Consider the following 12,912-nt stretch of genomic DNA (forward strand, 5'->3'; position numbering starts at 1 on the left):
TAGGAGGACAAGGGGTTGCTTAAAGCTTAATTACTGTTACTGTTACTGCATTTCTGTAAGATGAAAGGGGAATAAAAAGAGAAAAATGATGATGGATGAGAGTGTAGCAAAGTATACAAGTCTAACATCTTGTTCAGAACTCTTGTTCAGCAATGCTGTCGATGGATATACTTTCCTCTGATGTTAGCTGGGAGAAGTCCTATTCAGAAATAATTGGAACGGTTAAGGAGCCTCTGGTCAGTATTGCCTATTTCATCTGGTGGCCTAGGGCAAAGTACACAGCAAATTAACTTTGGCTGTGACAAACCAAGTCTGTTTAAAGGGAGTTAGCTATGCTTTTAAGAGAAAGTTTAGAAGAATCTGTCTGGAGAGAAGCAAGGTAAAAAGGGAAGCAAGAAAACAAGGCAGAGAAAGCAAGAGAGCGCTCTTTCTGAGCAGAGAAAGCTGGTCTTTTTCTACTCTATAATTTAGCAGGGTGTTTTAAGAAAGTTAGCTCACTCTCACTGATGTTTTGAAAGCTCTTCTCAAAACAGACTGTACTTTACCATAGATTAGTTGAATCAATTCACAGCCTCTTTTCTCTAATGAGCAATGTACAGTAAATTACAATTTGTCTAGTTTTGACCAGATTTGGTATGTTTCTGATGGTTTTAGATACTGTTAAATATTAGGTTTCACTAGCTATCATGTAACACTTAATATCAAACACTATATCTTTTAACATCTGTCATGCCCCATTTGCTATCTAGTCACAGCCATAATTTTGCTGTTCTTCAGCAGGCACCAAGTTGTAATTAAAAACTACAGGGCTGTTTAAAGGGTTTAGTAAAATTGTACTCACTGGGGATGTCCTCAGGGCCCACAGCTGAAATGCAGTTACCAGTCAGAAATTCAGCATACTAATGGGATACGACTCCAGCTCTCCATGTCCATGTCACTTGAACTCTGAGCTTTGATTTATTCCCTCTGTGGCTTCCAATTCATTCTAACCAAGAAAGCAGTGCTTCACATATGCATTAGCCAGGTATTTACTCTAACATACCTCCAAATATTGTCACAGTCAAATAAATGATTAATATTTGAATACGAAAGTTTGATACAAATGTCACCAAAATTACAGAAGTTATTGTGCAGTGAAGGCTGTATGTGTGTATTACATATATTTGAAAACTGTGAAATCTAGGAACATCCTATTTTCTTAACAGAAAGGATGTGAAGATCAGCCCATTTCTACCAGCATATGGGATCAGTGTGAAACTGTGTTGCACTTGGGAGTACCAGCATATCCTCTCAACTGCTATTACTTATAATGCGCTGTGAGTATGCATGCTTTGCAGATAAGTGAATGACAAGGCTGCTGCTCCAGGAAGCTTGTATCTTGACTCGTGTACAACACCAAGGCTAATAGTTCAAGTTCTTATGAGAACGAAGAACGAGTCAGGTCTTCAGGGCAAAATTGGTTAATAGAAGGCTTGAGAAAAGTCTTGGGCTTTAAGGCCATTCCCATAGGCTCTAGTTTTCCTTTATAAAATAAATAATGAAGACCCAATTTTTAATTACTTCAGATATTTCAAGAATGTCAAAATTCCTGAGGTTTATGTACCATATTCACTTGTACATTGTATGTTCTGCTGCGCCTTTTGCAATCGGATATGTCTGTCACGTATTGGTCTCATAAGCCACCAGCGTGCCTGTAGCAAAAGTGGATAGTGCCTTCCCAAATCTTCGTTCGCGAAGCCAAGCCATGATGGTATGTTCTTGCACTCTAATTTGAACTCGTGGAGGTTTGTTTTGCAAGAATAACACTTATTAGCTGCAATAGCCACTGCTAATAAACAAAAATAACGCGACAATGTTTTCACAGCCTATCTGTATTTGCCCTCATATACTCAGTCCCTTTGCTGTTGTCATCATCATTTTAGTAATGACGTAACTTAGGTAAGTAAAGTAACTCATAGATTCTTTCGGGGAAGATCAATATTTACCGATACATTTAAAATGAAAAAAAATGGTTACTTTTAAGCGAAAAAACCTTCAAAACCTTTTTGATATCTCAAGATGAAACTGAAAAGGGTACAAGCCCACAGCTGTTTTTCAGACAACCAATGTTTCAGGACAGGTCTCAAGGGTGCCAGGCTGTTTGATGCAAGATTTGTGACCACCTGAAGTAAAGGCACCCTAATCTGTGTCCCTAATCTCCGTCGTTGTTCTGGATTTGTTGGATGACCTGTCAGAGTGGGACAGGATGAAGATGGAGAATGGAAAAGACTTGAGGGCCTCCCTTCGGGGTGAGGTGCTGACTGGTGGTTCTCGGTGCTCTGTGTGTGCCTTTCCCTTTCTCTGCGGATAAACTCCTCTGGCCAGCGAGGGAGTGCGGTGGAATGGGACGGGGACAGAACGGGCTGTCACCTCAGTCCCTGGAACCGTCAGGCTGGATGTCTGAGGGGGCTGAGAGCCTGGAGAGAAACATCCCGGAGTTGTGCAGTGAAGTTTCGCGGGACAGGGTGCCGCGCAGCCCCTCTCCCACACACACCTCCTGGGGGTCCCCGACCCTCCCGCCCCTCACCACCGCCCCGCGCTGCCCTCCCTGCCCGGCGGGGACACGCGGAGCCGCCCCGGGCCCCGGGGAACACCGGTGCCTGGCCGGGCGCCCGTTTCCCGGGACTACGTTTCCCAGGGATCCGCGGCGCGGCCCCGCCCGCTGTCAGCGAGCGCTGCAGGTTGATCGCCGCGGCTGCAGATGAGCGGAGCCCGCGCGGGCGGGGGGGCGGCCGGGGCAGCGCCGCCGGGGCCGGGTCGGCGGCCGGCGCACTATGCGAGGCCGGGAGGATGGCGGTGGAAGGTAAGGGCTCCGCGTCCCCTGCCCGCCGCCCCCGGGGTCCCTCCCCTGTCTCCTCCCCCGGGCACTCACCTGCGCCGCGGCGGGGCCGCCCTGGCCCGGCCCGGCCCGGCTCGGCTCGGCTCAGCCGGGACGGGAGGGCAGTACCCGCCGGCGGGGCCCCTCTGCCGCCCTGGCCTCGCCCGCGGGGCGCCCCCCGCGCCCCTCGGCCCGGCCGCCCCCAGCGCCGCGCCTGCCCCGGGCCAGGTGCCGCGGGGCCGGGCCGCGGCTGCCACCCCCGCCTGGGGCGGGGGAGGCGGCGGGGGCCGCCCGGAGGCTTCGATCGGCAACTTCCCGGCGGGCCCGGAGGTGCCGCCTCTCCCGGCACGGGCGGCCGACCTGCGCCGCCTCCCTCCGGAGCGGCCCCGGCGGCCGCGCTCAGCCCCGGGCGCCTTCCCCCGCCCCGCCGTCGGCCGGTTCCCGCGGGCGCCGCTGTCGCTCGCTGCCGCCCCGGTCTCCCAAGTGCCCCGAGGCCGCGGTGCCCACGAAGCTCCGGCAGTCCCCGATCGCTCCCGCGTGGGCGCAGAGCTGTGCCTGAGGGCCGAGGTGTTCAGCTCCTGGGCAGGCGGGAGCTGTAGGGTGTTCGCGAGGTATGCTCGGCTCCTGGGAAAGTACCCGGTAACTGAGACGATGCCTACCAAGACGTGGAAAGGTGGATGGTTTGCGGAGGTCTTCCAGTTGATGCTGGGCTCCTGCATCTGACATTGGCTATGTGTTCCCTTTCCATGGGGCTTTTGGGAAGTTGGAGGAGAGAGGTATCTAGGTGTATGGGAAAAAGTAGATCTGCTTTGCTGCTGTCCACTTCCAAAATTCACTCAGTTTTCTAGTGCTTTAGAGCAAGGTGTTGACAATCCTGGGTTTTGTGCCTCCTCTTGCTTTATTTGGTGCCCTTGGGAAAGTTTAAGAAATCCACAGTGCGTAAACTAGCCATATCACCTCTTCTCCTGTGCTTAATTTGGGGTGTGTCAGTATTTTTGGGGTGTTCATCTTGAGACTACCATGAGCTTTGTTTCTCAGTTATGATGAGATTACAGTACCATCAGAAGCACTTGCTTTATTGCTGAAAATCGTGCTGAAGCTGTCTTTTGCTGGGTACCCAAGTGAACAGTGCAAATGATAGTTCAGGGCTTCCTGAACGCAGTGTGGAGCTTAACATCCCTGAAAACTAGCTTCCTATGCAAATTCAAATAAAGGTGAACAAGACCACTGTGTCTCAAAACGTATCTGTGTACCTCTCAAGTTGTTCATACTGAGCTTCTCCATGAGGCAAACAGATTTCTTATGCACAGGCTGCTTTACTGAATGGCAGTTGAAGACTGGAATGATACAAAGGAGGAAGGTAATGAGTGGTCCTGAGTAAAAGCATTACTTCTTTGGTGGCAAAAGCATAGTGACAAGAACTGGGCATGCGTGCCCAGTAGTGGGTAAGTAAGTAAATGAAATGGACTGCCATGCACCAGATGGTTCATATGCCAGCAGCAACCCCTATTTCAGTGTGCTCACTAATGTCATCCTCCTTTATTTACTTGAAGTCCTTCTCAGTCTGTTTGCTAGATCTTTTCAGGTCTGTAATAATTCCTGTCATATCTGCAGTGCCCTCCATCTGAGAATCTCTAAAAGCTTTGTAAATATTAATGAAGAAAAGCTCTGCTAAAGCTTTGGGAAGGAGTGCTTTTTCCCTTCTCCTGAGATGGGATTTTTTTCTTTAACTCCTTCGTCCCATTTCCTTCCCTCAGGATGCATCCTGCTGTGGTGTCTCAGAACAGGCTTTCTGGTCTGTATGTTCTGCATTCCTCCCATTTTGTTTTTTTTTTTCTCTCTGAACTATCTGGCCTTTGCATAATTCTGTTGCCCTTACATTTACCCAGGAATATGACTATTTCAGCACAAGTTGCCATGTGGCTGTGACTACTTTGTATCAACATAGTGCATGCCCATTTCAGGCCTTTTATTATCCATGGTTTTCTGTTGGAACTATGTTTCTTTGTGTGACTGTGCTTAAAAGCCTGCTTTTATCTTAATGCATCTTCTGCTGTATTGGAGCCCTGGGAGTGAGCTGTGTTCTGTTCCTGAACTGTGACTTTTGGCAGGGAACATGTGGCATTACGGCTTGTATTTGGGAAGCTGAGAGGTTACTTGTTCCTCATGGCTCTCATCACTACAGTGTACAGATCCTACTTCAGTCAGAAGTAAAGTTGCCATTAAATCTTCTTCTAAATAAATAGTTTTGTAGAAAAATGGCAGTTTGCTGAACTCAAAATGTCTCGAACTCAGGAAGCACAGACAGTTGGGGTTTTTTATTCTTCTGTTAATTTGTTTGTTTTAATTGGAAAAAATGTTTTCCTGGTTTGCAGCTTGGGATCTCAAGAGCATAACCTGTACATCAGCTCTGGACATTTGCAAATAAGGAAAGCCCTGAAAACTTGGTTTAAGCTGAGGTTGTCTGTCCTCCCAGTTTCTGTAGTAGTCAGCTGGGAGCTTGGCTAGGATGGGCTTCCAGGGTTTTTGGAATTTTTAATAGAGTGTTGAATGGTTGGGCCAACTGGCTCCTTGTGCAAACTTGCAAGTGGCTGGCTTTGTGATGCAACTGGCAGGGAGTGGAAAGGTCCCTGGGGCACAAGGGAGCCGTGGATTCTGGAGCATGGGAGTTCCTGGCTGAAGCCAACATCCGCTGCCCCACCAGCTCCACCACGGCTATTGTTCTATGGAAACTGTCTGTTTGTCAGCTTCAGCCACAAACCCAGAGAGTTTCTTTTGTTTCTCCTTTCACAAATGCTCCATGTGGCTAAGGTGAAAATGTTTTGTAGCTTATGCTTTGTGGAAAATCTTTGAAAAATTTGTTCATTTTATCTAAAAAATTGTTGAAATCTTACTCAAATTATTTTTATCCTGTCTTAGTATGGAGTGCTGGGGTCTAGTTATGGAAACAAATCTTCATCAGTTTACTTAAGGAAAATATCCAAAATTTTTTACTGGGTTAGCTGACAGAGATGGACTAGCAAATATGAAATAGGAATTTGGAGGGTATTACAGTTCCTTGTCAGTTATATATAATATGTATTTGAGTGCCCCAGAAGATTGTGTGGACTGGGAGGTCCTTTGGGCTGCGTAGTGCCAGTGCTTCCAGATTGATGAAAGGATTGGTGTGTTTTTGGGGAAAGTGAGTTTGCACTTCTTAATATGAGCCCATCTAGATGGGAGCACTGCCAAGGTAAGTCTATTTTTAGAGCTAACAGTTTTGACAATGTTCCTTTAAGTGGTTTTTTTCCCTCTAGTAAGAATGAAAGAACTAGGTCAGAGCCAGTAGAAAAAGGCTTTTGATCTCTGCAACACTGTTCTCAAATTTTTTTTTTTTCATTTTGCTCTTGTGCAGCAGAGGTAAAGAGGAAGAGAGAGAAATTATTTCTTTTCCCCACATTGTTTATTGCATAGGAAAGTGAGAGACTGACAGCACCCACTAGATGATGTATGCATGCAGGTGATCCCACACAGTTCTGTTGGATCCCCTGCAGCTCTGACCTGTGTTGTCTTTGAGATTCCTGAGCAAAAAAAATGCTGATTATATCATAGAGTTCTTTGGTAACGTTTAATGAAGTTTGGTCTAACACCTCTCTTGCTATGTACAGGCTTTGGAAAGTGCACACATACATTTGTTGCAGGTCTCCCCCTGAAAGTTTATATAAACTTCCACTCTCCTATGGCTCTTCTGTAGTGGGCTCATGCTATTCAGACCGTGGATCTTCCTACAGGGTAATATTTTTTACTAAGAAGTGGAGCCTTGCTGACATAAAATGACAATGGCTGGTCTTACCCCTTAGTAATTCTCAAGAGGATTAAGACTTGAAGGAGGTTAGGGCATTCTGGGGAGTGGTATCAAGGTTAATTGCTGCAGGACAGAAGTTACTTGCAGCTTGTAACCAACCATCAAAGTGATCCTCTGAATTTCAGCAACATGATGCACCTGGGTGGAATGCCTTCAGTGCCTAGCAACTCCATGGATATTGAATGGTGCCATGTGTTTCCTCAGAGACTGGAGATATGGTGAGCTCATAGATATGCTATGCCAACTCTGCCCGGAATGTTAAAGTGAGTTCAGGATCGCCCGAAGGACAGCTTTGAAGCAGCTTTCAGTGTAGGTACCTATCATGCTGTTCCAGGGTGTGCCCAAAAGTGCAACTCTTTTGACAGGTATTCATTTATTCAGCTTTGTCTTAGTCCTACACCCACTTCAATCTCAGACTAGATGTCTCCAAGTTTCCAGGGAACATGATCTAATAGATGGTGTTTCAGCACACTTGCCTATGGAGCAAAGACGTAACAAACCCTCTGACTCAAAAATAGCACATGCTTCCATCAGTGTTTTTGTTTTCTTCCGTAATTTCTAACCACTTCTTAGCTAGAGGGACTCCAACATGTGGCTTGGAAAGATCTGCCAATTGGAAGCTGGACTGAGAGACATATCTCATTTCAACTTTCCAGCTGAAACAGTCACATCGGGTCATAGCAGAGGAGATGATTAAGACCAGTGCTGGAGGTGCACACAGGACAGCGAGGCATAAGATTTGGATGTTAGCCTTTGGTCTTGTATCCTGTGTGTTATTTTGTGACCATTTATTGCAAAAATGCATCAGCAATTATGGGATACCAGACTGGAACATAGGTCTTCTCCTATCTGCATTCATGTGGCAGCCTTCTTGTTGGGCTGTGACATCTACACCCTTATTTCTTGGTCAGCAACAGCACAACCTCTCTTCCACCCCTGCAGTGTGCATACAGCCTAGTGGCAGTGTGTGCTTCTCTGCTTTAAACCACTGCTTAGAGCTTTCCAATCTATGTTGCTGCACTTGAAAAAGTCACAGTTTATGATCTCTCTCCAGAGGAGTAATGTAGCTGTTTAAGTCCAGCAGTCTGTTATGTGTTGCCAAGTTCTCATTTTGAACAGGTACACCATGCTTCTCAGGCATCATGTAGGGAGACTGTGAGCTGAAGTTCAGAAGATGCATTCCATGGTGGGAATTGGAGATCTCAAAATGAAGCTGTGGCAACAAAGAACGTCACTGCAGTGGAGTCTCTTTGGGTGTATTCAGACTGAGTAAAGAATGGATATGATTGCAGTTATTTGATCATTTCCCCCTCTTTGCCTTCGAAATGAACCTGTATTAGGCAGGAATCAAGGTATGGTATCGACTTGGTGTCACACTGTGTTTCCCTTGGATGAAATTTTGTTGTAGGATAAGAGTGTTCCTGGAAACTCAGAAGTACTTTCAGATCAATCAATTTAGGCAGAGTTCCTTGAGTGTTTGACCTTATTCTTTAAAATACATGGAAGACTTAGAAGCATAAGGAGGACATTGATTAATATAAATTTACTATTTCAGTACAACTGTATCCCATCATAAGGATAAAACTTGTCAGGTGGTGGTAATATATAGACAAAGGAATGATGCTTTGAAAGTTCATGTGCTTTTCCACCAAGATGGGAAAGTGAGCAAATGACAAAAGTTAGATATTGGATGCATTTCCTGAAGTACTTCTGGAAAGTACTGACAGAACCTGTAGCAACATTGTAAGATCTCATGTTCACTGTTTAAATGAAAATTATAAAATAGAACTGTTCTCAAGGGGTTTTGGAGTTCTTTTGTTCTTCTGTGATGTCCAAGCATGGCTGGCAACATCCAAGGAGGTTGTGTAGCTTTGTTCCTCTGTTTATAGCTCAGTGTTTGAGGCCAGGGCAAGGTCCTTGGAGCCAGTCTCTAGTGCTTCCAGTACTGCTATGTCACGAGGGTTATGGCAGGATAGCAGCAGTGACAAGCTCGAAGTAAAGCACGGTAGCTGGGTGGTGTGGGAATTGCAGGCTGGTGCTGGTTGTTGAGTTGATAACCCTGGGGACGTTTCTGTCCAAAACATCCTCTGTGTAGGCTTGCAAGTGAGTGCAGACCTATGTATCTGTGGAGCACCGTAAGTTTTTGTTTTGCCTATTGGTCTGTGAAAGTGGTACTGCTAGTTTGCAGAGGTAGTAGAGCTGTTAGAAGGCTGCTTTTCAGTGCACTGAGTATTGAGTTTCTGAGTCTGGTAGGGATACTGTGTCTGGTTCTGGAGCCAACTTTCTCTGCTGTCCTGGCTGAGACAGTTAGAACCACTTGTGCCCGGTTTCGTCTCTTTGGTGTCTCTCTTTTTGTCCAGACTGTGTCATCTCTGATGCAAGGATGCCCCTTTCTGTGAACAAGAGATATTCAGAGTTTGGAACTGAACAATCCTATTTTGGGTTATTTCTCATGAAAGCTGTTGCCTTTGAAGGGATGCAGGTATTTACCCTTGCAGGACTCAGCCCTCACTTGTCTGCTCAAAACATGCAAAAAATGTGGAGGGAGTAGTTCTGAAATGTGCCAAAAGCAAAGGTGGAGAAAAGGGCTAGAAAATTGAGTAATTTTGAAGTCTTCTGCAACCTGGCTGGTAGGTGCTGGTTAAAATAGCAAATAAGACTTCAGGAAGTACAAGGAGCGCTCAAAACAAGGCAAGGAAGATCTCTGTTTCTATCACAGCATACTGCTCTTGTATTTTGAATGCTGCCTACAATTTTTGCTTGCCACACCCCAAAAGAGGGAAAGAATACAGAAAAGGGCAGTTGGCTGGTCAGAGACAGATGTGTTCTCTGGAGGCAGGTTACAATGTTTGTCATTCTTTAACTTGGAAAGAGATGGGCAGGTTACAAAGATTGTGATTCTTTAGCTTGGAAGAGAGATGATCATGAAGAGAATCCTTAGGCCTTGAGGAATGGTTTGGATGAATGGTTTGGAGGAGGTGGAAAAAGGAACTGGGTCACAAGGCAGAGCATTAAGCTGTAAGGTTTTGTGCTTTAAATAAAAAAAGGAAATAGTTTTTCATATAACACAGAGTTCCCCAGGTGCACTTTCAACCTTGGGTTATTCCTAACCTGCCGAGGCAGGATCAGTTCATATATGCCCTGCTCTAACACTATTTTCTTAAGCAGTGGCAAAAAGACCAAGACTTTTAGTCTGACCCAGCCTAATGACTTTTATTACAAAAGTCTAGCTCACCTGTTGTTTGTCCAGAACAATTCCACTCACCACAACAGCTTGATTTGCATTGAGTAACTGAGAGGAAAATTTTGCCAGGACAACCCAGAAACAGAGAGGAGATGGGAAATTAGGCACTGAGCTATAAAAATGTTACCAGGCAGGGTCGTGATGCATAAGATATGTAGATCTCTTTTTCCTGGTGTATGAGAACTGATACTATAAGAGGAACTGTCTGCTATGTCAGGTCAGTGGGACTGGGGGGAAGGAGGAGCCCTGCATTAGGCTGCAGCTGTAGAAATGCCATCCTGGAAAATACTGATTCCCCACAGCAGCTAGGGTTGGAAACACTGGTACTGACCTGCATAAATAAGGTGAAATATGAGAAAGACCTCCAGGAAAGCCCGAAGCAAATTAGATCTACAGATCTACCCTTAGTGGCTTCTGTCTTGGGTTCATTGTATGTTCCTTCACCTTTTTGTCTCTCCAGAAGTGCTCTGTGGCAAAAGGACTGCAAAGAGGGTAAGGGACTTGCTGTCAGTAGCTGTATGTTCTCTGTGCAGCATGAGCTAAACTTGGCATTAAAGAGTAGGTTCATTACTTGAAACAACAAGAATTCACTCTAGTATGTGCTGCTCCTGGATGAAGCAAGCAGGTGTGCAGGGAGCTGAACTTGAACTGAAGTGAATACCACGTTCAATTACAGGATCTAATATGCTTGCAGGGACTGTGTGACTGACCAGGTAGAGGGTGTGAGGAAGACATTTGGGGTGGATTTTAGCCTGCCCGTAGTGCAGCCCTATCCATGTGGAACTTTGCTTGCTGAACATTCAGGTCATTATTTCCCTTCATTTCCCCTCTCATTTGCTCTCCTCTGCCTAGTCTTTGTGGCTTTTTTTTTTTTTTTTTTAAGTTTTATTTTCTTCTGCCAGAGGGGTTTTTGAGTTGATTTGCTTCTTTCCAAATAAACTAGTAAAAGCAAGAAAGAGACTTTTAGTAATGCTGTTTCATAAACATAAAGAAAGAGAATTGTAATGTGTGTCAATAGAACCTTTCTCTTGGATTGTCCTCTGCGTGTTCTTGGCTAAGGGTTTGTTGCTACACAAATCATCTGGGGTACTAGAGGGAGGAGGATATAGTGGTATGAGTAAGCAGTAGGAGGTGAAGAATTTTACTGGGGGAAGGAAAGAAGGCATTTCCAGACTCTTCAGTTAAATGTGCAAGGCAAGGGGCAGCCTCGAACAATGATAAAGGAGGTAACTTTTAAGCAGTTGAGAGAAAGCCAGGACTGGAAACAAGTCAACTGCCAGACTGCATGCTAGTTATGCTAGTGAGAATGAATATTTTCCTTTGCATTTTGATGACTCTGCATCATTCATGTGACAGGGACTAAAGCCTGGGTCCTCGTCTGAATTGCAGCCATTTCTGTGCCATGTGTTCAGCAGATACCAGCTTTCCTAAGCAGGGTGAAGGCAGAGATCTGTGATACATGTGTGGGTCAGTGCACCTCTAGTGACATAATAAAGACTTAACCTGTGTGTGTCTGAGCTGTTCTTTATGTGCTGGATAGGCTCACTAGTGTTTAAAAAAGGTTTTTGATGTAATGCTGGCTGGTTATAGAATTGAATAATAGTGCTGTTAGGACTTGAGAAGTATTCTCAGAAATATAATTTGTGGTGAAGCATGACTAGCTAATTTCCTAAGCAGTCATTGCAAGACAAGTTTCTTCCAGGACTAGTGGAACTAATGAAGACTTGTTGCATACCCAAGTGTGTTCATTCTCTTTTCTATCTCTCCATATTCTCTGTGAAATCTTGAAGGCAACAGTGATACCTAGTCTGGAGATTGCCTAAGTTGGCTGGTGACTGGCAATTTTATGTATGGTAAATACTTTTCCTGGTGAGAGAGAATTATTTTAGGTCTTTTCCTCTCTATCTACCAATTCATTACTTTGTTTTTCATACTTCTACTTCTTATCTCTTGTAGCACCCTCTTTAATTGCAAGTCTGTGCATCTCACAGTCTTGAAATCCAGAATTCTTCACTTTTCAAGAGAAGCTCTCTAGATGCTCACACAAGCCTTCTTATTAACAGAGGGTGCAATTAATTTGCAAAACAAATTACCAACTATTTTGTACTTTAATGCGTTGCTCAAATTATGTTCTAGTGTACATGCGATGCATGTAACTTAGTGACCTTTATTACTTTATTCACTAAGATTCGTTTTGCTCTTATCTAGTTGCATAGCTCACTAGTTCCCCTTGTGTGCCAATATTCTCCTCTTCATCTATACCTGTACAGGATTTGTGGTAGTCTGGCCTTATTTATTCACTGACTTGGTTCATTTTTCAGTGAGCCTCTATTGCTTGTGGGAATTCAAGAACTGCTTGTACCCACTGTACCTTTATTAAAATGGAATGAGAAAATGCTTCAGAAATAATTTGGCTGTCCAATCACTGTGCCTGCTTTTTATCATGAAATCCTGTGGCTGTTGCAAAGGCTGAACTTTGCATTGCTGAGGCTTCAAGGTCTATCTGTCATAGTGATGACATGCAGTCTGTCTCCTGAAGAGCAAGTGTAACAGAAACTGTCTTTTATGTTTACAGCATTTACTAAAGTCTGTGAGATAAGATATAGCAAGTGGATATGGCCATATATAAAATAAGTAGCTTCCCTTAGGAAAATTGTAAAAAATGTACAAGGAAATTTTTTAGCTGAAGAAACCTAAGTCCATACGTATCCTGGTGGGATGAGGGTCTTAGAAGTCTACTCAACTCATACAAGAAGAGGATTTTTTATTCTGGGCTTAGTGGTTTTGTTCTATAGAGAACTAAGGAGTTCTTCTTTCTCTACACTCAAAATTTGTGCGGCCTTCATCCAAATTATTAGTTTAGTTTGATTCTAGATATGAAACTGCTAAGTTACTCATTCTGGTTTCTTGATATACTCCTGATGCTGTACAAGACTTTATACCGTTTTATAGCTGAAGTGTGTTTGG

The 12,912-nt window shown here is 44.6% G+C and overlaps 1 protein-coding gene across 2 annotated transcripts in view; it reads left to right on the forward strand.

Annotated features, from left to right (window-relative positions):
• Positions 1-2,708: 2,708 nt before the first annotated feature.
• Positions 2,709-12,912, forward strand: part of SAMD12 (sterile alpha motif domain containing 12) — a 190,990-nt gene continuing 180,786 nt past the window's right edge. Inside the window, exon 1 of one of the 2 annotated variants that reach the window (XM_032678183.1) lies at positions 2,709-2,842. In XM_032678183.1, coding sequence (XP_032534074.1) covers positions 2,830-2,842 — 13 coding nt within the window. In that variant the 5' untranslated portion in view covers positions 2,709-2,829. The remainder of the gene's footprint in view (positions 2,843-12,912) is intronic. The other variant, XM_032678145.1, reaches the window with a different exon arrangement.

This window comes from Chiroxiphia lanceolata, chromosome 1, assembly GCF_009829145.1.
Source record: "Chiroxiphia lanceolata isolate bChiLan1 chromosome 1, bChiLan1.pri, whole genome shotgun sequence".
Taxonomy (NCBI): domain Eukaryota; kingdom Metazoa; phylum Chordata; class Aves; order Passeriformes; family Pipridae; genus Chiroxiphia; species Chiroxiphia lanceolata.